Source organism: Equus przewalskii, chromosome 11 (genome assembly GCF_037783145.1).
Source record: "Equus przewalskii isolate Varuska chromosome 11, EquPr2, whole genome shotgun sequence".
NCBI lineage: Eukaryota > Metazoa > Chordata > Mammalia > Perissodactyla > Equidae > Equus > Equus przewalskii.
The window spans coordinates 1,820,465-1,842,439 of NC_091841.1; the positions used below are offsets into that span (position 1 = coordinate 1,820,465).

A 21,975-nucleotide genomic window follows, 5' to 3' on the forward strand; every position below is an offset into this window, starting at 1 on the left:
CCCTAGCCCCTGGCAACCACCATTCTGCTTTCTGTTTCTGTGAATTTGATTACTCTAGATACTGCACATAAGTGGAATCATGCAGTGTTTGTCCTTTTATGACTGGCTTGTTTCACTCACCATAATGTCCTCAAGGTTCATTCATGTTGTACCAAGTGTCAGCTTTCCTTTCTTTTGTTTTTTTCTTTTTGCCTAGGTGAGGAAGATTGTCACTCAGCTAACATCTGTGCCAATCTTCCCCCATTCTGTTTGTGGGACACCACCACAGCATGGCGTGATGAGTGGTGTCTAGGTTTGCACCCAGGATCTGAACCGATGAACCCTAGGCCACTGAAGCAGAGCGTGCAGACTTAACCACTACACCACTGGGCCAGCCTGGCTTTCCTTTCGTTTTAAGGCTGAATAATGTTCCATTGTATGTCTATGCCACATTTTGCTTATCCATTCATCCCTCAGCGGACACTTGGGCGGCTTCCACCTTTTAGCCATTGTGAATAGTGCTGCTTGGAACACGGATGTGCAAACACCTGCTCAAGAGGCTGCTTCCAACTCTGGCGCACATCCAGAAGTGGCATTGCTGGACCAGATGGTAATTCTATTTTGAATTGTTTGAGGAACCACTATGCTGTTTTCTATAATGGCTGCATCATTTGACCTTTCCACTAACAGTGCACAAGGTAGCGGTGTCTCCACGTCCTTGTCAACACTGGTGAGGGTAGTCATCCGAGTGGGGGAGAGGTGACATTTCACTGTGTTCTTGATTTGCATTTCTCTAATGACGAGTGAGATCGAGCATCGTTTCGTATGTTTGCTGGTTTAATCTGCTTTAATTTTTTTTAAAGATTGGTACCTGAGCTAACAACTGTTGCCAATTTTTTTTTTTTTTTTTTTTTTTTTGCGTTATCTGCCGCTAATCCCCCCAGCACATAGTTGCATATCTTAGTTGCAGGTCCTTCTAGTTGTGGCATGTGGGACACCACCTCAACGTGGCCTGACGAGCGGTGCCATGTCCACGCCTAGGATCCGAACCGGCGAAATCCTGGGCCGCTGAAGTGGAGCACGCGAACTTAACCACTCGGCCATGGGGCCAGCTCCTGCTTTAATTTTTGTTTACATTTTTTCATTATATTTGGAGGTCTTATCCTAGTGATGTGATGTTTCCACTTTCCGGTCTTACCGGGACTACCCCAACTTTGCCAACAGTTGCTCAAGTCTGGAAGGAGTTACATCTCAGTGGTGGGAGGAAAAGCTCATGTTCTGAGCATTATGCTCGTCAGATGTAAGGTTTACACAGCACTTTGTAATTTATATTCTTATCTCACTTGATCATCACAGCTGCCTTGCAAGGTGCAGAAGGCAGATGAGGAAATTGAGGTTCAGAGATGAGAACACAGAAATAGAAGGAAACTGCTTCTTTAAAATCATAACCACTGAAACGAATGCATAGTGATGCACAACACACGTGGCCGGCTGCCTACCCTGCATCCGTTCTCCCCATTTCCTTTAGTCAGAGCCTCAGTTTTGTGAGGGTATCCACCTATCTAGTCACAACTCCGTGTATTGGTCTAAGACATTAATAGTGTCCCATCCTCTCGCTTAGAGATTGGTTTAGTAGCGGCCAATGCAGAGGGAGGGGATTTTAGGAAAGGTTTCTTCATTTTAAAAAGGGAAAACAGCAACAGCATGGTCCCTTTTCTTTTTTTTGGATGAAGTGGATGCTGGATGGGATGTAGGAATTGCAGCATCTATCTCAGGCCCACAAGAGGGACCAATCTTAGGATGAAGCCAGGGAGCAGTTGACAGATAGGAAGAACCTGGGTTCAATATCCCTGAGTCATTGATAACACCACATTAGGATTTTCCCTTCTTGTGATGGGAAATAAGAAATTTCCTTATTGCTCGGGCCAATTTGAGTTGGGACCTTTGTTTTGTTTGTTTGTTGTATGTTGGTTTTCTTTTTGGTACCGACATAATCTTCTTATATGGCGGATGGAATTATAAATTGACAGAAAAGCAGTGCCAGAACATGATTCAAGAGCCATAAATGTCGGCGCTCTGTATCCTTGTCCTGGGAGCGCCAGTTGTAGGTCAACACTGGTCCCAGGGACAGGGACTGGCTGGGCGTTCTGGGGAAGGACAGAGAGGAGGAAGGAGAGAGTGGGTCTAGCCATGGCTGTGAGAGAACACAACGTCCAAAGGGTGAGACTGACTCTGTCCTCCCATCCATCTTGTCAGCATGAGATCAAACATCAGGTCCAGAGAGAAACCTGTCCTTCCCTGGCCTGAGAGGTCCACGTGGCGGAACTGCAGCTACGAATCCTCCTGGCCTCTCCAACTGCCCTCTGCTCCCTCTTTTCTAACAGTGAGTTTGGAAAGAAACTAAATGTTCTCCATTGGTCCCTCCCTCTCCTCTCTTTCAGGTATGCCGGCCTGCAGCGAGGGTCCACTCTAGGTGTCTCCACTCTGTGGCAAGTGGGGTAAAACAGAAGGGGCTTTTGTGGGGGGCGGTGCTTCATTTCAGGGGCAGTATTAGAAAGCTCCCTGTGGCTACATATTTAAGATGTTCTTTTCTTCAGCCTTTTCCTAGCAATAAAGTTGGTATCTTGATCCCCACCTATCTGTCTTCTGAATATATTTCTTATGTGAGTTCTTTGTGAACTCAAGAAAGAAGGTAAAAACATGATCTGCTGGACCCCTAAACCTTAACCCAGACCACAAAATCAAAATCAGTAGGCATTTAATTTAATACAAAAACCTCACATTTCATCTACGAGTTTACTGTTCTTATATATTCTGCTGCTCCTATATGATTATATTTCCTGCAGGATGGCGGGAGTGAATGTGCCTGATGTGATTTGGAGTGTAGTTTCCAAAATTAAGAGGGCCAGAGCCCCACAAAGGCTTTAAAGAGGCTTTAAAGAGGTCAGGTAAGCCTGAGACCGGCCTACAGTCTCTGTTCCAGATGGACGGCAGGTTTGTGACGGGAGCAGGCGGTGCGGGTGAGGGTGTCCATGGAGTAAAAAGTTCTAAAATAGTTTGCCTGTTGGATTGCTGCAAACCACGCTGCATTTGCCCCTAGAAAACATTCTGGGTTTCAGCCACACGGTGTTGAGTCCACTTAGTCTAAAGGGACAGAGAAGTGGTGTTAGTGTCAGTGGGCCGCCCCTCAGGGCTAAGATCTATGGCATTTATGCTGTTTTGTTTTGTTCAATCCTTGTATGCACGCCTCACTACAACCCTGTGGATTGAGGATGATATTAGCCTTGTTTTACATCTGAGGACTCTGAGACTTACAGAGTCAAGTCGTTTGCCCGAGGTCACACAGCTAGCAGGTGCCGCCCCTGGGTTCTGACCCGCTCCCTGCGACTCCGCTCTTCGTACTGACTCCACGCTACAGTCGAACCGTTCATGACCATCTCCATTCCTGATACATTTTCTGAGGAAACAATCCAAGAGAAACAAAAAGTTACATGCATAAAAATTTCCCTTAGAATGTTTTATGGAATTGTGGCCAGAGGAGCAAATGGAAGGGACACGAGAAGGGAGCTATTTCAGTACGTTCTGGTCCAATACGTTCTGTAGAAGCCCAGGCCTGCTCTACGATGGGAACTCTGGACGTTACGCTGGACACGAAGCCCTGTAGATGGCAAAGCTAAACGGACAAGGCAGAAGAGAACACGATGTGTGCTCCACGACGGCAACAGCGTGACAAGGCACATTTGTCCATGTGTGCTCAAAACTGAAGGGAAAGATGCAAAAACAGAAATAACTTTTACTAACAAGCAGGATCTGGGTGAACGTTTTTTTTTAACCAGTAGTGTTCTCAACGCTGCCAAGGCTCTACCTTGTCAATAAAAGCTGTGCGAGGTGCTGAGGGCATAGCCCACGGCGGGGAGGGGGCCCACAGGCCAGCTGGGGAGTCGGAGTGGCTCGGCCGCACTCCGCCTGCCGACAGTGGCCAGCGGACTCCCCTCCTGGCCAGTCCCGGGGCTCCTTCAGCTTGAAGCAGATGCGAGGCCCTGCGCGCAGGTTCCTGTGAGCATCGCACGGGGAAGGGGGACTTCCGCCCTGACTCCAGACAGCCTGAATCCTGAAGATCCAACATGTTGGGGAAGTTTTCCCAAACTTGCCCAGAGTGCTGATGACACCACCGAGACGAGACGCGGGCAGGACTGGGGTGGCGGTGAGCACGTATACACCATAAGCTTTTCTAGAGGAAACGAGATGCAAATGAGTAAAGGGCAGGAAGGAGAGAAACAAATGCTGAAGTGTTGGGTGATAGATTTTCTCAGATGGTTAAGACAAAAAAAGACAGTGCAATTAGCCGGCTTCCTCAGTCCGCAGAGGCCCTCATTACAGTGGAATGAGCACGGGCTTTGGCATGAGACCAGCTTCCCTCGCTGGCTCCACTGTTTCCCGGCTGTGTGACTGTGGGGCAAGCCACTTCTCCTCTCTGATCCTGAGATTCTTAGCTGTAAGTGGCAATAGCCACTCCTACAACACAGAATTCAGTGAGATGCCCCGAGGAAGCCTTCTGCCAGTGCCTGGGGTGTAACAGAAACAGTATTGTCGTCATCCTGCATTTCTCTCCCCGTGGGGATGGGACTCCCCATAACCACCGCAACAGCGAAGCACTTCCTGGGCCGTCCATACCCACCCTGTGGGGTAACTCCGTTATGCTTTCTCTCTTTCCAGCAAGTGATCAGAGAAGCCCGTCACGCTTTCCTGAGGGAAGGGAGAGGTGTGAAGCGGGGATGTCCTGCGGGCGGCACCGCAGAGCCATCCTTCTGCTCTGAGGTGAGTTTCCAGATTGCGTGTGATGAGAATGGAAGCCTATGAACGGCCTGAATCAGGCCGCCAGGAGCTGGCATTCTGTGGGAGGGGAAAGAGAAAGGGACAAACCCAGACTGAGGAGGTGGCCGCTGGGCAGATCCAAGGTCGGAGAGAGAGTGAAGCTCTAAGAAAGAGCGTATATGTGGCTGCTGGGAGGGAAAGCCCGTCAAGAGATAGGAATGAAGGGCCATGGGGGAGGCTGAGCAACGAGGATGTGAGGAGGGCAGGCGAAAGAGAGAGGGAGACAGGACAGGAGGAGAACAGACCTTAAAAGAAGGCAGAAGGAATGCGGGGTGGGAAAGATGAAAAGTACCTGAGAAAATGATAGGATTCTCCTCATTCCTCTGCAGCCTGTGGACAGCATCCAGCCACGCCCAGCACTGGCGCGTCGTGAATAGAACGTTGTGTGGGGCAGGACTGGTCACTGGGCGTGGGGCTGTTTCTCCATGAGATGAGGCAATGTGGGTGCCACTGTTGGATATACATGACCCCCTGACCTGGGGGTCCCCCTGCCCCTCAAGGCTAGGTCAGGATAAAGAAAGTTTTCCATCTTTGCACAAGCCATGACTTGAAGAGTGCCAGCCCTCCGTGGCACAGCCCCATCAGGACTGGGAAGGGGGACAGTGGCTGCTTCTGAGAACCAAGCACTACAGGCCACAGAACGTTAGGCCAGACTAGGTCCAATGGGACCAAAAGCCACATATGTCTTCTCTCTTTCTGGGTTTTCCTAATGCTCAGAGTTCTCATGGCTTTACCCACATCCACCATCCGTGGACCAGACTTGCTGGTGACGAGTGACCTTCTAAACTCATTGACCCAGAGCCTACAGTGACCGACCGGACTTTGAAAGCTCTGATGGTTGCCACTGGGGCATCAGCTGGCTGGCATAAGAGGGGCTGACAGGACCTTGTCTGAGGGACGTCACCTGGTGGTTCTGCCTCCTGCTGCCCTCTCACTCCCATCACGTTTCACCGGCCACCTGACTGGGCTACTAGCAGCACGTATAAGACCGGGCCAGATCCCCTCAGCTGCATTTCACACGGGGCCGGGCCTGGGATGAGGATGGGCGGGACCCGCTTCCCAACTCCTGCAGGCAGAACGGGTCCACCCAGCGTGTGGTGGGACTGCCCTCAGGACCAGGGCATCTTCTGAGGGATGATGTCAGAGCCACTCGTGTGTGTCTGTGCGTGTGTACCTGAATACGCCGGTTATGTCTACTGCATCTTGATACGTTTTTATAATAAGATTGTTGTTTGATTCAAAAGTGATATATGTATTTTATAATACATATACAAACCTCTAATGGTGAAAATTTTAAGTCACCAATACTGTAATAATATTATTGTGGTTATGTTATTTTAAAGAGCCCTTATCTTTTAGAGGTACATATTGAACTATTTACAGATAAAAAGACATGATGTCTGGGATTTGTTTCAAAATAATCCAGTGGTGAGGAAGGAAGTAGGAGGTGCAGATAGATAAAATGGTCCATGAGAGCTGGTAATTGTTGAAGTGGGTAAGGGGTACATGGGAATTTATTATACTTTTTTCTCTACCTGTATATATATATGTACATATATACACACACATGCATATATTTATGAGTGAAATTTTCCATAATCAAAAAAAATTTTTTTAAAAGATTTCCATCTTCCTTTGGTACCATACATATCCTTTCATTAAACCTTCATTCACTTATCTGGGGAAAAAAATCATCAATAATCCCACCCCATATTCTTTCAGTCCTTTTTCTATACATAGATACACCTGGAGAGAAATTGTACTCTGTTGGGATTTGTAACAATGTGTTGAAAATAAGACTTTATTTATTTGGTCAATATTAATATTTTGCATACTCTAGTTCGGGGATTTTAAAATTATGTTTTGCACTAACTTTTTGAGAAATTTCTAAAAAAGGGGAGGTGTCTGTGGTCAGATAATTTGGGGAAAAGCTGCACACCATGGGCCCTCGTGGAAACGTGTCTTAGTGCTGGGTCATGTGCTGTCAGAGGACAGGCACTGCGTGACTGGGCCACACTGACCTGCAGGCCCAGCACCGGGCCTGTTACTAGCAAACACTCAACACATGGTTGACGGGTGAAAAAACAAGGACAGGGTCCGGAGTAAGGAAACTTGTTAACCTATATTTAATCTAGTGTTTCCCAAACACATTTGTCTCTGAAAGCCTTTTACTGAGGAGCACCCTTATATTAATATCCCTTGAAATTGGTATTTTGGGAAATGATCTCAAAGCATTTTATAAATTGTGTTAAAAACCAGTCTCACAAGGTCCCAGTGAGTTGGCAGAGAAAGGCACAGGTTTATAGTGTAGGACTACATGGATCATTGGTCTTGGAATCAAACCCATGCTGGCACCACATTCTCTTTCTTTTCGCCCAAACCTTCTCCCAACTGTGCAGCTGGGCTTACTCGGTGTTCAGGTGCAGGAGGAAGGAGGAAAGTGAACAGGGACTTTGGAAGGTGTGGCATGCTCAGTGGGTGCAGGTCAGCCAGTGTCTCCTTTTTCGTCACTGTGTGTGGCATCGTAGTTGATGTAAGCCTAGGGAAAAGTGAACAAGCAGATACAGACCAGAACATCTACACCAGGAGAAGGAATGGGGGAAAGGACTCAGAGGAGGGGCCGGGAATGGAGAGAGAAGTGTGGCGAAGACAACAGCCTGTTAAACTCCACATTCTCCTTCCCCTGGACTCACAGCTGGACTACATTTCCCAGCTTCCCTGTAGTTAGGTGTGGCTATATGACTGGCTTCTAGCCGATGGAGTGTGAGTGGAAGGGATGGTCCCATACCCGGCCTCACTCATGAAACCTCACAAACAGTGCTCCTCCATGCTTTTGTTCCTTATAGCAACCAAGTGGAAATAACCCAGTGAATTGGGAAGTCATGTGTTGAGAATTGCAGGGCTTCCATCAGCCCAAACCCTTCATCCCTTCCCACCATCCTATCTACCCAGAAACACTTATGAGTATTAGATGGCCCCCAAAATAAATTTCTATGTGTTTGAGCCATTGTATATTGTTGAGTTAATTTGTTACTAGCTAAAAATAGACCACAAAATCAAAAAACAGAAATCTATCCTAAAGGTAGGATAAAAGATGGGCCAGGGCATATACGTCAGAGAGGGTAGAATTTAAAGGAAGTGTGTGTCAACAGTAATAATAGCTACATCTGGGTACGAATACCTAGAACTTAAGACATGAGGAGGTTGGCTGGGGGATAGTGAACTTCCGAAAATAATTTTTCTTTTTGATTAAAGGAGAAAACCATACGATGAAAGATCCTTTTCTTCCTGCCTACTTCCTTTCTTCAGCTTTGGACATTGTCATGTGAGGATTTAATGCCTGGATCTGCAGCAGCTATTTTGTGAGATGAGGCAAAGAGCATGAGAATGGAAGCTGGTGTGCTAAGAGCGGTACAGAAGGACGAACAGATTTTGTGTGACACTATCATTGAGCTACTGAACCAACCCTGGAACTACTTTTTTCTGTGCTTTTTGTTAAGGAAACAATAAAGCCTTTCTCTTAAAAAAGGTAATAGTAACTACAATTTTTTGGACCTTGCTGTCTTCCAAACCATATGTCTTCCAAACCCTATGTCAAGCTAAATAGATACACTGTTGCATTATAGACTTCAATTTTCACAATAATTATGTTAAACATTAAATGAGGAACTTAGGCTTCAAGAGGTTGAGTAAATTGCCCAAGGTTACACAGCAAAGAAATAATATTCTTCAGTATCATATGATATTGCCTCCAAAACGAGGAGCCAGGTAAGTGCTCTTGAAGTCTGAAGAGCCAGGTAAGTGCCAACAGCCCGTTGCAGAATGGTGGATGGGAATGGACCAGGGGAAAGGAAGGGTTTAATGGGTTTGGGGTTGGAAGGATTGAGCTGGTGGAAGACCATCTGCTAAACTCTACCCATCAAGATCGCACTCAGGCATCCCTCCAACAGAGCCTTTCTGAACTACACCAGTCCATCTCACTACTCTTTGAACCCCTTTATCATTTACTCCTCCTCATTCACTTCTCGACAAACTGCTTTGGAGAGCTACTGGACTTTCTTCAAAGTTGATTTATGTGCGCTGGATTTTCACTGCTCACTTCCATTAGCTTCTCCTCTACCTTGAGGCACACGGGAGAATTAGGCTCCCCCAGCCCTCTTGCAGTCAGATAGGGTCAAATGACTAGTTCTAGCCAATGGGTTGTGAGCAGAAATGCAACGTATTATTCCTGAGTCAAGACATTTAACCACTGGTATGAGGTCCTCTTCTGTTCTCTTTCCCTGATTGTGTGAAAATGGGAGGTGCCATAAAATCAAAATGCCCAGAATCAATGAGCTCCTGCCTGAAAGACTTGAAGAAATGTCTGGACCCACAGCAGACTTAGTACGGTGAGAAGCCAGTGAGTGATTGTGTTAAGCCATTGAGATTTGGTGATGTTGTTACTGCAGCATAACCCAGACTGTCCTGACTAATGCAACTTAATATTCTGTCCTGAGCCGAGATGGCAAGTATTGATCATTAGTGTCACCATTGCCCCATTCTGGAGACATGATATATATGATTAACACTCACTGATCTCTCACCCACTGAACTGTAAGGCCTCAGAATCTTTCTCATCACAGTGGCCTAAGCAGTCACTACTAATTAGTCAGAGTTGAAAGATGAAGAGAAACCCACCAAAAGCATTCCAGTGCAATCAGCATCAAACCTAAACTTCTTTCCACAGCCTGCAAGACCACACAAGAGCGGGACCTTCCCCTCCTCAACAATCTCGTTTCCTACCACGCACGTCCTCATTCACTCTGCTGCAGCCATGCTGTTCCCCGAACACCAAGAATATTCCCTTCTCAAGCCTTTACTTTTGCTGTGCCCTTTGTCGAAAGCTTTTCTCCTATTTTTGCAAGTTTGGCTTAAATGTCCCCTCTTCAGACAGATCCTCCTGTTGGCCTCACTGAAGTTACCCAGCACCCTCCACCCGCCTCCTCCATGATAAGAAAATACTGCTCTGTCTTTTTTGCTGTGGTCGTTCTAGTACTTAGAGTAGTACCTGGTGCGCAGAGGTGCTTACTATGTATTTCCGGAACTAATAAAGGCAATTGATCTGCCAGCCCTGATCTAGGCCATGATCTCTTTGAGGAGAGAGGGCAGGTCCAGTTCATCTTTGGCTTTTGTAGTGTATACAGTAGGTGTCTATTAAATTCCTGATCGATGGTTAGAAGACTTTTTTTCCCTCCACATCATGGTGGAGTCATGCCTGTGCCTTTTGTCCTTCTTCCGCTTCTCCTACGCTCTCTCAAGATGTCTCTTCTTTTCTCTCTCCCTCCCCCTTCCTCACCACATCCTCTCCCAATTAAGTTCAGCACAAGCGTCTTTCTCACCCACAGGAGCCTTCTAAAGCAGCAGTCTACCACGGCTGAAAAACAGTATCCAGCGATAAACGGTGCTTTGGCCCGGCCTCATGTCCAATTTCAGTACCTATTCCCTTTTTTGCAGGAGTTGACACTAAGCCCCATCCAGACTTGGCTGGAGCATTATGCCTGTATGTTGGAAACCAGAAGTGTTGCCCTTTGGGTGTTTTGAAGAGAAGCAGCTGTTACTATTTGTCAGCTGAAAGGTTTTGCTGTGAGGCATGTTCAGGCAAAAAAGGGGCTTTCTGGAGAAGGCCTGGGAAGACAGGGCTCAGAAGACCTGCCACTCATTTGGATTGCCATGCAACTGTGGGCAAATCACCAGGGATGTCAAGTGTGGATAAGAGCGAAGGAGAAACATTGCATTCTCTCTGTATAATTGAATGATATGGGGGAGGAGTTGTAGGTGAGGCCAGGTAGTGAAAAGAACACAGGACGGAACTTAGAATGAGCAGAACTGAGATTTAGAGTCAGGAGTCCTGAATTCGAGCCCCAGTAGCAGGCACACCCCCCTCCGTTTGAGCCGCTCTTTACTCTTGAGTAAAATGGAGTGATGCCCTCCTATGTTCAAGTCTTTCGAGTTGCCATAGAAATCAGCTCGAGCTAACACAAGGAGAATAAAGGGGCTTATTAAAGGGCATCAGGTGCATCACAGAAGTCCCGGGCACGAATGCAGTCAGGAGTCAAGAATGGACTAGAACAAGGAAGCTGCAAAATGTCAGAACTCAAGCTTTTCTGCTTTTCTCTGAGCTTCTGCCTTATTCTTCCTTCTCCTGTTTCTCCACACACATGAAGGTATATGGCTGCCCCACAGCTTCCACCTTTGTGTCTCACAGGTTTAGCCACACTCCAATCTGAGATTTCCAGAACGAAGACTCTGATTGGCCCTACTTGCATCAGGCGTCTAGCACTGGGTCCAATCAGTCATGAGCACAGGGGTTAGCAGTCACAGAGTAAAATAATGGCTACCTGGGGGTTACCTTTGAGGATCTAGATGCAATATCCAGAGAAGGAACTCTGCAAGTTATAGAACTTTCAAGTTGGGCCAGCAAACCCAAAAGTGTCTTGCAAGGAGTAGAGTCACCGAATAAGCCCTCAGGGGCTATAAACAGAGAATGGTGTTCATTTCTAGGCAGGACATACAGCTCTCTCACAATGGTACTATACGGAAGGAAGACACAGTGCTATGCAAATCTAAAGTTTTCTAGTAAGTAATCAAGGTCTGAGTCTCTGCATTTAAAGTCACCATATTCTAGGAGCCTAAGTTTTCAGTGAGCTATGAGCATCAACTTTCTCCATTCTCTACCTTAGCAACCTCCTCTCCACCTCCCCAACTCCAACAAAAGCTTCCAAAGTAGACCTCCCTTCTTAAAAGAAACTGACTGGAATAAAATTCAGGGAAAACTAGTTAATTAAGATTCCATTGACAGTATTTTTACTAGATCAAGAATCAAGAAGAGATCAAAATTTTCTATTCCTACATCTCTTAACAGCAAGGAAGATTTCCTTTAAGTAAAATGAAGATGTGACTTTGGACAAGTCACCTAACCTTCCTAAGCCTCGGTTTCCTTATCTGTAAAATAGGAATGAACTTTTCATGGGGTTGTTGCAACAATTAAATGACGTCAGGTTTGGCAAGTACTAAGTACTGGTGGCTAGCTGAAATGTTGACAATAATAGTGGTTGTGGTGGTGGTCATAGTAGTGGTGGTGATGGTGGTGGTGGGGATGGTGGTGATGGTGGTGGTGGTGATGGGGGGGTGGAGGTGGGGGTGGGGATGGTGGGGATGGTGGTGATGGGGGTGGGGGTGGGGGTGGTGATGGTGGGGATGGTGGTGGTGGTGGTGATGGTGGTGGTGGGGATGGTGGGGTGGAGGTGGGGGTGGGGATGGTGGGGGTGGTGGTGGTGGTGGTGGTGATGGGGGGGTGGAGGTGGGGGTGGGGATGGTGGGGATGGTGGTGGTGGTGTTGATGGGGGGGTGGAGGTGGGGGTGGGGATGGTGGGGATGGTGGTGGTGGTGGTGGTGGTGATGGTGGTGATGGGGGTGGGGGTGGGGGTGCTGATGGTGGGGATGGTGGGGATGGTGGGGGTGGTGGTGGTGGTGGTGGTCATAGTAGTGGTGGTGATGGTGGTGGTGGGGGTAGTGACAACTGTGATGATTAATCATGACAGAATCAAGAATGTTTAAACTTTGCTCGACCCATAGTAGTCATACAGTGAATGAATGAAGAGAAAAATCAATTTTCAGACAACCCCAAGGATATTTGTCACCATTTATATACAAACCATGGATATGACCAACACACATCATGCTTAAATGTTTATTGATGCAGATCCCTTAGAGCCTTCCAATAAATATTTAACTAAGCAATTTGTATGAAGTGCAAAAAAGATAAGTAAATAAGAATTTTAGTTATAACATGTACATAAAAGGAATACAGTTACATTTCTTTTAAGTAATAGTGCATACAATATACTCTTTGACTTGTCTTTCTTCCAATTAGCTTGCTACACAAAGTCACACACCATTAATTCAAATTTCATCTTCAAAAAATCACATTTCTAAATTAGTTACCATCCAATTATGCAATTTGGGTCTCTTAGTATACCATTTTCACTTCCAGAGGACTGTGTCAACTGACACCGTCACATCTAGGATCCAGGGGTGCCTTGTCCCCTTGGCATTCTCAGGATGCAGCAGCCACACCAACTACTTTATTTGCCAAAATTTGAAAGCCTCAGTAACCCTAAAAGCTCAGCTCTGTAATCACACTTGGTTAGCTCAAAACTAATTAGTTATGGAACGTCGTTTATTTATCATGAAGATTACTTTCCAAATTACCAGTTTATTTAGACTTCACTAATAATTATTTCCCAAGAGCCTTTTCACCATTGCTCATTTGCATATGTAGAATTCACACCACAAGTGTGCGTCAAGAATGGATTTCTCTCAGGGTTAAAACTGAACTGGAATGGCACGTTTTCTTTACCTTGCCAGATTGCTCCTTCTCTGGGAAGCAGCCCCACGAAGGAATTGAATGTCGTCCCTTGAAAAGAACCCTGTGGCCTGCTGTGTTTATAATCCTCAAATCTCATGATTCAGTTCCACGTTCTCAGCCTTGCACCACACACTCTTGCTCACATTTGGTTTAGATTTGACTTTTTTTTGCATAAGAACGTGATTTATTACTAGTCAGAAGACAGAAGGCCCCAATATATTAGAAAAATTAAATAATCTCTGGTCTGCCAGACTGAATCACGCTCTGGCTCCAGTGGATCCTCTGAAAGTGGGCCCCCAGATACGGCACTGCTGCTTGCCTCTGTCTGGAAAGTGTCAAGTTGTCTAAATGCTTCCACCTATTGGCTCGTGTGATCCCTGGAGTGACCCTATGTAGAGTGTTGGAGGAAAAAGAACACAGCCATTCATGCATTTAGGTAACGCTCGTCCGTTGAGCATGGTACACATGCCAGAGACAGGGAATTGTCAGGCGCTGAGAGCTAAGTATGTATTGGGGCCTGAGACAGATATGTCCCTATCCTCAGGTAGCTTAGAGGCTGGAGGGCCATTGAGTCCCACCATCAAGCAGCCACCCCAGTAAAAAGGTCTTGATGCCTTTGTTCAGTTACTACTCATAACAAACTGTGAAAAAGGTCTGACTAACCTCATTTTGTGACAGCATAACTGAAACTCCCAGAGGGTAAGCGACTTGAGTAAAGTCACCCACCGGGCTGATGAGGAAGCGAGCCTGTGCTTGGACTTGGGCTCTCTCCGTTGAAGGCTGCTGCTCGTGTCCTGGATTCTTTCCAGACAGTGTGATCTCATGTCACCCAGATGAATCCAAGCTCTCTTTGTCAGTTTCCCACATCCCATGGTGTGGCTTAGAAAGGTATCTGGTACAACATGCAACAGACATTGAGGGTCAAAAGTTAGCAACTCTTTAAGGATTTAATCTTACAGAGGCATGAAGAAGAGCACGGGGAAGTCTTTTCGAGACGTGTGGTATGGGCAGCGGGGTCTGGATAGGATGAGAAGGTTAGCTCAGAGAGGTGATCCAGGAATTCCCGAAAGTTGGCCCTGACTCAGTAAGTCACCAGGTCAGTTATTTGAAATGAGTCATTTGTGGCACGGGGACAAGCAACCTCAGTCCCTCACTAAACTGTCGGGAAGCAGGCAGGCAGAATATTCTCCCCTGGGAGAATACTCCTAGTTACAACCCCTAGAATTTGCATGCCCCTCTATAATTTGCAGAGCATTTGCAAGCCCATTTCTTCATTTGCTGATCGTTTACTGTACAAATGCAGAAGGGACCAGAGTTTGAGATGACCTAGTCTACTGGTTTTTATATCTTTCTTAAAAGTAAAATCCTTGGTGGCAGTGAAATCTCACAGTGGTCTAATGTATGCCGGTGGAACGCCTGTGGTTGGGATGGGGATGGGGTGGGGAAGGCACAGCTCCCGGGTAAGCCTTTGCTTTGACCTCTGTGTCTTTTCTAAGGGGTCTCCAAGGGACTTCAAACTCCACGAAACACAGCAAGACAAACATTCTTTCTAGTGAGTGCCTATCCCCCTTTACTCCCCTTCTCCAAACAAAGCAAGCCGAAAGCCCTGGAGGTAGCATGAGACGTCCAAGGCCACTCCTCGTCAGGTGCTCCTTCCATGGAACTTACCAGGGTTGCTTTCTCCGGTGGTTAGAGCCTGAAGATCTATCTGGGGGCCAGTTTGCCCCTGGTGTTTCAGGAAAGTCTCCTCTTGGTCACAGACAGCAGCAGGGCCAATTCTGCTACTACTGGCAGCATTTTTCAAAGTAGGGCTTGGGGCACTGTCTTTCTTTCAGACAGGCCACCCCTTAGGTCATGGAATGCCAGCCACTGAGTGTTGGGGAGTAGGTCCAGAGATTTTTCAGCCCCAAACACTCTCCCTGAAAATGCAAGAGGAGCAGCCTATAGTCAAGCAGTCTGTCCCCAACTCAAAAACCTACATTCAGCTAGACAGTGGTCGTTGCTGGCTGAATGTGTATTTCCCCCTGAAATTCATATGTTGACATCCTAACCCCCAGGGCGATGGTATTAGGAGGTCGCGGCTCAGGGAGGCAATTAGGTGGAGGGTGGAGCCCACGAATGGGATTAATGCCTTTATGAGAAGAGACACACAGGAGAGCTCCTCTCTCTCGCTCTCTCTCTCTCTCTCTCTCTCTCTCCCCGCTCCCCTCCTGACGGGATAGGAGAAGACAGCCAACTGCAAACCAGGAAAAGAGCTCTCACCAGAACCCAGCCGTGTTGGCACCTTGATCTGGGAATTCCCAGCCTCCTGAACTGTGGTGTTCTGTGAATGAGTCATGAGCAGCCTGCATGGACCAGGACAGTGGTGATGGCTGCACGACGTGAAGGCACTGGGTTAAAATGGTAAATTTTATGTTATGTACATTTTAGCACAATAATAATAATAACAGTGACAACAACAATAAAAACATATTACATTGGCTCCCTATTTACTCAGGATCAAGTTCAAACCTCCTGGTATAGTTAACGAAGTGGCTTACCTTTCTTTTCTTTTTTGCTGGGAAAGATTCTCCCTGAGCTAACATCTGTTGCCAATCTTCCTCTCTCTCTGTTTTTTCCTCCCCAAAGCCCCAGTACATAGTTGTGTATAATTGTAAGTTTTTCTGGTTCTTCTATGTGAGCTGCCACCACAGCGTGCCTACTGACAGATGAGCGGTGTGGTTCCATGCCTGGGAACCGAACCTGGGCTGCCGAAGTGGAACATGTTGAACTTTCAATCTCTATGCCATCAGGGCTGGCTCATTACCTTTCTAGGCTCGTGTCTTGCTATCCCCCTCAGCCTCTTCATTCCAAACTGCTCTCCACTGCCTGAACAAGGCATGTGCTTTCAACTTTCCATGCTCACTCACAAATTCGCTTCTAGTAACAATAGCAAACATTTATACAATAGTGCTTACTGTATGCATAGATACACATATATCTAGTGCTTAATATATGCAGGACTTTTGAGTCATTTAATCCTCACCAATTCTATGAAATCGCTACTGCTATTAACCCCAGTTTAGACGAGAAAACCGAGGCACAGAAAGGCTCATTGGCCTGTTCAAAGTCACACAGGTCGTAAGCAGTCAAAGCAAGGTGTGAACGCAGGCACCTGGCCCCTGAATCTGTGCTGTGAATCATTGCAGAGTACTGCCTGTGGGTGCCTGGTCCCTGCCGTTTCTTCTGAAGAATTCCTCCTCCTCCTTCAAGACCTGGTTCAAATCTCGCCTGCACTGTGGAGCCCCCTGGATGTTCCCCAGGGAACAGTGCGACTCTCTTCTCTAGGATCCGCAGCACTCTGCACACACGGGTTTTGCAGCACATTTCATGTGGTGTAGTCACTGCCTGCAGTGGGTCTGATGCCCCATCAAAGCGTGAGGCCCCTGAAGACCGGGCAGGTCCTATTTATCTTGAGACCCTTGAGTACTCACAGCTGTTCAATGAAGGAAAGGATGGCTGGGTGTGCTTTCTCTCAATTTTTCAATTTCTTTCAATAAATAACAAAGTCAGAGGGGAATTTCTTGCCCTCAGAAATTCTGGCGTGGCTCCCTTAGGGTCTTGCCACACAGTCACGGACAACCACTATCGTTTCTTGTCTCTCTCACTCAGAAGAAGAAGTCTGCTCAGATTTACTTTCAGTAGTCCACATGAGAAATAAATACTGCTTCTGATTTTCAAATCTTATAGGTAGACATGATTTTTCAAACTCAAAATGCCTCCCCTGAAGAATATGACAATCCCCTCCCCTTTTTGAGATTTACTAGGTAGGCTAGATGGGGGAAAGTAGATTAATGGTTGCATAGACAGGAGTATAAACGGGAGCAAGAAAGAATGGATGGATGGATGGATGGGTGGGTGATTGGATGTGTAAAACGATGGATATGTGGATGATGGATGGGGACAGTGACAAACAGATACGTGGGTGGGTGGAAAGAGGATAGTGTATAGATGGATGTGGTTTTATGAAGAGATGTACAAAAGGATGTATGGAAAGATGGATGAGAAGTTATATGGGAGTGTAGTTGGAAGAATATGTGGATGGATGGGTGGATGGATGGATAGATGAAAGGATGTGTGGTTGGATAAATGGATGGCCCGGAGGATAGACAGATTTGTGAGCCGGGGAGGGATGTAAGGAAAGATGGGTAGATAGGAGAAGGGGTGGATGGAAGGATGTTTGGGAAGATGAGTGAGATTGTGGGTGAGTGGATGGATGAATAGCGGCTGGGTGGATTCCGGTGCCAGCCTGGGATTGGAGGATGACACAGGGGTTAGCGGAGCCAAATACCAGCCTCATGGCCGGCCACCATTAGCTTTCTCTGAGAAGTCCTGATAAGATGCAAAAACCCACCTGAGCCATGCGGACTTGGCTTCTTTTTCAAGGGAAAAAGAATGAGCTCTTCTTCTCTCCCCTGCGAAGAATCACAAGCCCCCCACCTCTCCTCCCCACTGTGGGCGGGGAACCACCACTACCCAGCGCAGGACCTCACCGGTGTTCCCGCTCCTCTCCCAGAATATCCAGCTGCCTGCGGACCCCAGAGAGAATCATTCCCGCAGCCGGATTCAAAGAGAAACTTAGTGGAGAGGAGAGGCCAGGGGCTGAACCCAACCGGGCGAGGTTTCAGGACTCACTCGTCGTCTCCTCCGTCCCGAGGCCGCCCTCCCAGCGGACCCGGGGAGCCGGCGGGGGAAGAAAGCGGTGCGTCCCGGGCACAGGGCACCGCGCGGCCCTCCCGGCGCCCCGGATGGAGCGTCTCGGGAGGGAAGGGGGCGGGGGCGGGGGCGGGGGCGGGGGCGGGGGGCGGCGCCGAGGAGGGCTGGTACGTCTTTAAACAGTCTCCAGCTTAGTCACAGCCCCTCGCTTGGGTGTGTCCTTCGTTCGCTCCCTCCCTCTTATGTCACTCTTTCAGCCTCGAATAAAAACTGCACCCAACTTCCGAGGCGCCCTCATTGCCCAGCCCGACCCCAGCCTCCGACAGGTTCGGGCCCCCTCCTCGCCCCGTCCCGCGGATCCCCGGCCCCGCCCAGCGCCCGGGACCCCCAGCTCCACTGGCTCGGCTTCGCCGTCGCTCCCACACCATGGACAAGTTTTGGTGGCGCGCAGCCTGGGGACTCTGCCTCGTGCCGCTGAGCCTGGCGCAGATCGGTGAGTGCCCGCCCGGCAGCGGGAGGAGTGGCAGGAGTGGCCGGGACTGACCCGGCGGCCGCGCAGGCCGAGCTGGCCCTGGGGACCGGGGTCAAGTGCGCGGCGAGCGGCTCGGATTTGGCGAAGGAGAGCGGGGCTAGGATTTGCGCTAAGCTGTTGGAGCGTTTGTTGGTGGGAAGCAGTTTTGTTGAAAGGAAAAGAGAAAAAGAGAAGCAAGTCTGCTGGGCAGGCTGCGGGCGCGCACTCTGGGCAGGTCCCTGGGGCCCGAGCACAAGGCGGAAAGTAACTGTCCTCTGGGTGCGCGCGGCCCCGTCTAGACTAACAGGCTCCGGTGCCCAAGGGCGCTGGACGCCCGGCCGGGCGGGGCAGGGCAGGAACAGGGCGGGGGCAGTCAGCAAGGTGGCTGTAGAGCTGGGCGCAGTTGCATGTGTGAGAGCTGGTGGCAGGAAGCTTTCCAGAACGGAGTCCTGGCTTCCTGCGGTTCCAGCTCCAAAGCGCTTAGAGCTGGCTCCAGTCGCTGCCTGTCTTAGCGCCTGTGGGAACTTGGACCAGCTCCGTGGCAGGGTTCTGGGTCTCCACGAGGTGCCAGCCTGGGGCAGGCAGTGTGAGTAGCAAAGGCAGTGACTGAGCCAGCTGCTCAACCCCCGTAGCCTCCTGCTTCTGCCAGTCAGTCAGGGGAAGTCCAGGCGGCCATGTGGGTTGTGGTCCCTGCCTGGCCGCTCAGAGCAGGGAGGGGAGCCTGGGTGCCAGGGTCACACAGGGACCCTGGAACTGGGGCTGCCAATATGCCACCCAAACGGGGTCTGTGCCTCTGGGGGGCTGTGGGAGCAGCGGCCGAGTGTGAGGTGTTCGGCAAGGCTGAGCTCCCAGCTCCCTCTTCTTTGTCTATATGTGTTCAGATAATTACATGGCCGATTTGCTTATTGCTGGCAAAACTAATTTTTCTTTTAAGGAATGCCAGCTGGGTCGTTAACTCAGTTCAGCCTATGGTTAATTCTACTCAGCAAATATTTATTAAACCCGACTCTGGGGGTCCCAGGAAAGTAAAAGACAGTCCCACCTGGGTACTTTAGACTGAGGATAAGTGGGGATCTAGGATTCAGATTCCTGCAACAGAAAGAATAATAGTAACAGGAATAACTGCATCATCCACCATTTACCGCGCACCTGCTCTATGCCAGAAGCTGTGCTAAGTTCTTGACATGTGTTACCTCATTTTACCCTCACAATGGCCCAGTGAGAAGTGTCCTCTTAGTAGCCCTGTTCTACAGGAGGGAAGCAAACGGAGGCTCAGAGAGGTCAAGTGACTTGCCACTGTTCACACAGCAGAAGCATTGGTGGGGGATGTGAACCCAGGCCCATTCGCCTGTGCTTAGTCAGAATATGTTCGACTGTGTATGGCCCGGACAAACTCAGGTGGGATTTTGGGGAAGGAGAGGTCGTAGTGAACCAGAGGCCTTAGGGGAGGCTTCCAAAGGCAACTGGAACTCCAACCAGCCTTGGAAGGCAGAAATACTGGGGATGGGGGAGCAGAGAGAAAGCTGAGGGCAGGGAGAACACTGGCCTGGCCTCGGAGAAGAGGGCCCGGCAGCTTCCCTGTGGCCTCTAGGGAAGTTGTGTGTCTCTTAGCTTCTAGTGAAGTCCTCTGCTTTATTTCTGAGGATCCTGACTCCTGACTCCCTCCACCTGTCTCTCTGGTTCTTTTAAAGGGCCTCACCCCCCAAATATTGGGCACTGCTTGACCCTTGCCGTCCTCCCAGAGAGCAGGAGGCTCCCTCCTGTCCCAGGTTTCCAGGGTCCCTTTGGGCAGCATCATTTGGAGGAAGCACAAAAAAGTGCAGCAGCCGTAACTGCCTGGGCCCCGGCTTTCATGTGCTTGTAAGGCTGTTGACACGGAACTGACGCTCGGAAAAAAGATATGAGTTAGCAGCGGGCTCGGCTGGGGCTGGGCAGCGGACGGGGGAGGAGCAGGAGGAGGCAGGGGGAAAGGCCCTGTGTTTGCCCCTTTGGTGGGGGGCCCTCTGGAAGACAATGCTGAAACCTTGAAAAAGGGCAAGGCTTTGGGGAAGAAAAAAGGGCCCAATCTTCATATCAGAAAGCAAAAAGTAGAGAAGTAAGCGAATGTAGTTAAGTAACATCAGACCCAGAAACCCTGAGTTGGAGGACAGATGCCTTGAAACAGGTGTCATATACGGGAGCAGGAAAGTGGCCCTGTGTGGAGGACAGGTGGGATGAGCCCTCCCTGCTCACGCCTCCTCCTCCTCTCTCGTGTGAGCAAGCGTTGTTGCTAGGGAATTGCGCCCCTGGCGTTGAGAAACAGGGATGCCTCTGAGAGCTCCGGGGCTTGGGGGTGGCGTGCGCCCTTCTGCCCTCACTGAGCATTAGAGACCTCTCTTGCTGGGAGTTAGAGCTTTGGCTGTGTTTTCCAAGCTGAAGAAGCAAGAAAGCAAAGCTCTGTCACCCTTGATGTTGGCATCAGTTAGTTCAGTTACCCCCGAGATGCGCATTGCATTCTGCTTCCTGCGAAGGCGCTGTGCCAAGTAGGTGTGTTTGAGTTTGGCAGAAAATTCCATTTTCTTCCAAGTTGCCCCCTGCAGGAGGGGATGCTGGGCAGCGTGAAATTCTTAGTTTATGACAGATCTTCTTCCATTCATTCAAGAAATATCTCTTGACTCATTGTCATAGACTCAGGATCATTCAGAAAAAACCCTTCTTTTTCCCAAGGAGGAAACAGAGCCTGAAAGATGGAGGAGCGACTCCCCCTCTGCCAGACTGAGTTCGGGGAGACGCTCTCCTCTGTAACAGACACTGGTGTCTGAAACACCCCCGTCATCAAGGACTGCCAGGAGCCCCACCTCTACCTCCAGGCAGTGGGCGGGAGGGTGTGGTCTACTGGTGTGACAATATTTGTTTCACTCCTTAAATACGATCTGAAACACCCATTACAATTTTGTATTTTACTCTACAATATACCCAGTTTGAGTTTAATATAAGAATAATAATATATATTTCTCACCAGAAGCAAACTTGCTGCTCCAGAGTCTCTGTACTGTCCTGGGGGTCCCAGGACCTCATGGAGCATTGCTGGATCCCTCAGAGTTAGGAGCACCTCAGTTTTAAAAACCTGACCCTCTGCTACTGCATCATATTCTCCTGTGCAAAGCCCGGTCCCAGGACCCCGGGAAATACCATCTACTGAGCACTGACTCTGTGCTGGACATTCAGCCCCCCTGGCTGAATAGTACAGGTTCTCTTACATATAAGCCTCACAATAGCCCTCTACATGGTTAGCACTCTCTTAACTCCATTTTCTAGAGAAGGAAATTGAGGCTCAGGGAGATGGTACAACTTGTCCAAGGACACACAGCTAGTGCCTGGTGGAGTTGGGGGTCCTCCATGGTCCAACATCCCTCCATGTTGGACTCCAATGCCCGTGCTCCTTTGATGCATTACTTTGCCTCTGGAGGACTTTGGAAATTGTGTGTCATTCTCCCACCCTCCCTGTTCCTTGTGGCCAGCTAATGTG

The 21,975-nt window shown here is 48.7% G+C and overlaps 2 protein-coding genes and 1 long non-coding RNA gene across 23 annotated transcripts in view; 2 read left to right on the plus strand and 1 right to left on the minus strand.

Annotated features, from left to right (window-relative positions):
* Positions 1–8,382, plus strand: part of PDHX (pyruvate dehydrogenase complex component X) — a 180,024-nt gene extending 171,642 nt beyond the window's left edge. The window contains exons 13-17 of one of the 3 annotated variants that reach the window (XR_011524054.1): positions 197–589; positions 2,421–2,477; positions 2,826–4,183; positions 4,696–4,797; positions 8,110–8,382. The gene's annotated coding sequence lies outside the window, so the exon portion shown is untranslated. Of the gene's footprint in view, positions 1–196; positions 590–2,420; positions 2,614–2,825; positions 4,184–4,695; positions 4,798–8,109 lie in introns of those variants that run through there. The other 2 variants (XR_011524055.1, XR_011524053.1) reach the window with 2 other exon arrangements.
* A 4,187-nt stretch (positions 8,383–12,569) lies between these two features.
* LOC103564465 (uncharacterized) lies at positions 12,570–18,093 on the minus strand. 3 transcript variants are annotated; one of them, XR_011524066.1, is made up of 4 exons: positions 17,936–18,093; positions 15,524–15,651; positions 14,930–15,180; positions 12,570–14,153 (listed from the first exon to the last, which is right to left on the minus strand). It is a non-coding gene; the product is annotated as an uncharacterized lncRNA (long non-coding RNA). The 3 variants fall into 3 exon arrangements; XR_011524067.1 differs by having other exon boundaries at positions 17,794–18,060; XR_548068.2 differs by lacking the exon at positions 17,936–18,093 and adding an exon at positions 17,655–17,795.
* CD44 (CD44 molecule (IN blood group)) overlaps positions 17,848–21,975 on the plus strand; it is an 87,217-nt gene continuing 83,089 nt past the window's right edge. For 10 of the 17 annotated variants that reach the window (XM_070564764.1, XM_070564768.1, XM_070564766.1 and 7 more), the window contains exon 1: positions 18,145–18,449. In XM_070564764.1, the coding sequence (XP_070420865.1) occupies positions 18,383–18,449 (67 nt within the window). In that variant the 5' untranslated portion in view covers positions 18,145–18,382. Of the gene's footprint in view, positions 18,003–18,081; positions 18,450–21,975 lie in introns of those variants that run through there. The other 7 variants (XM_070564761.1, XM_070564767.1, XM_070564776.1 and 4 more) reach the window with 5 other exon arrangements.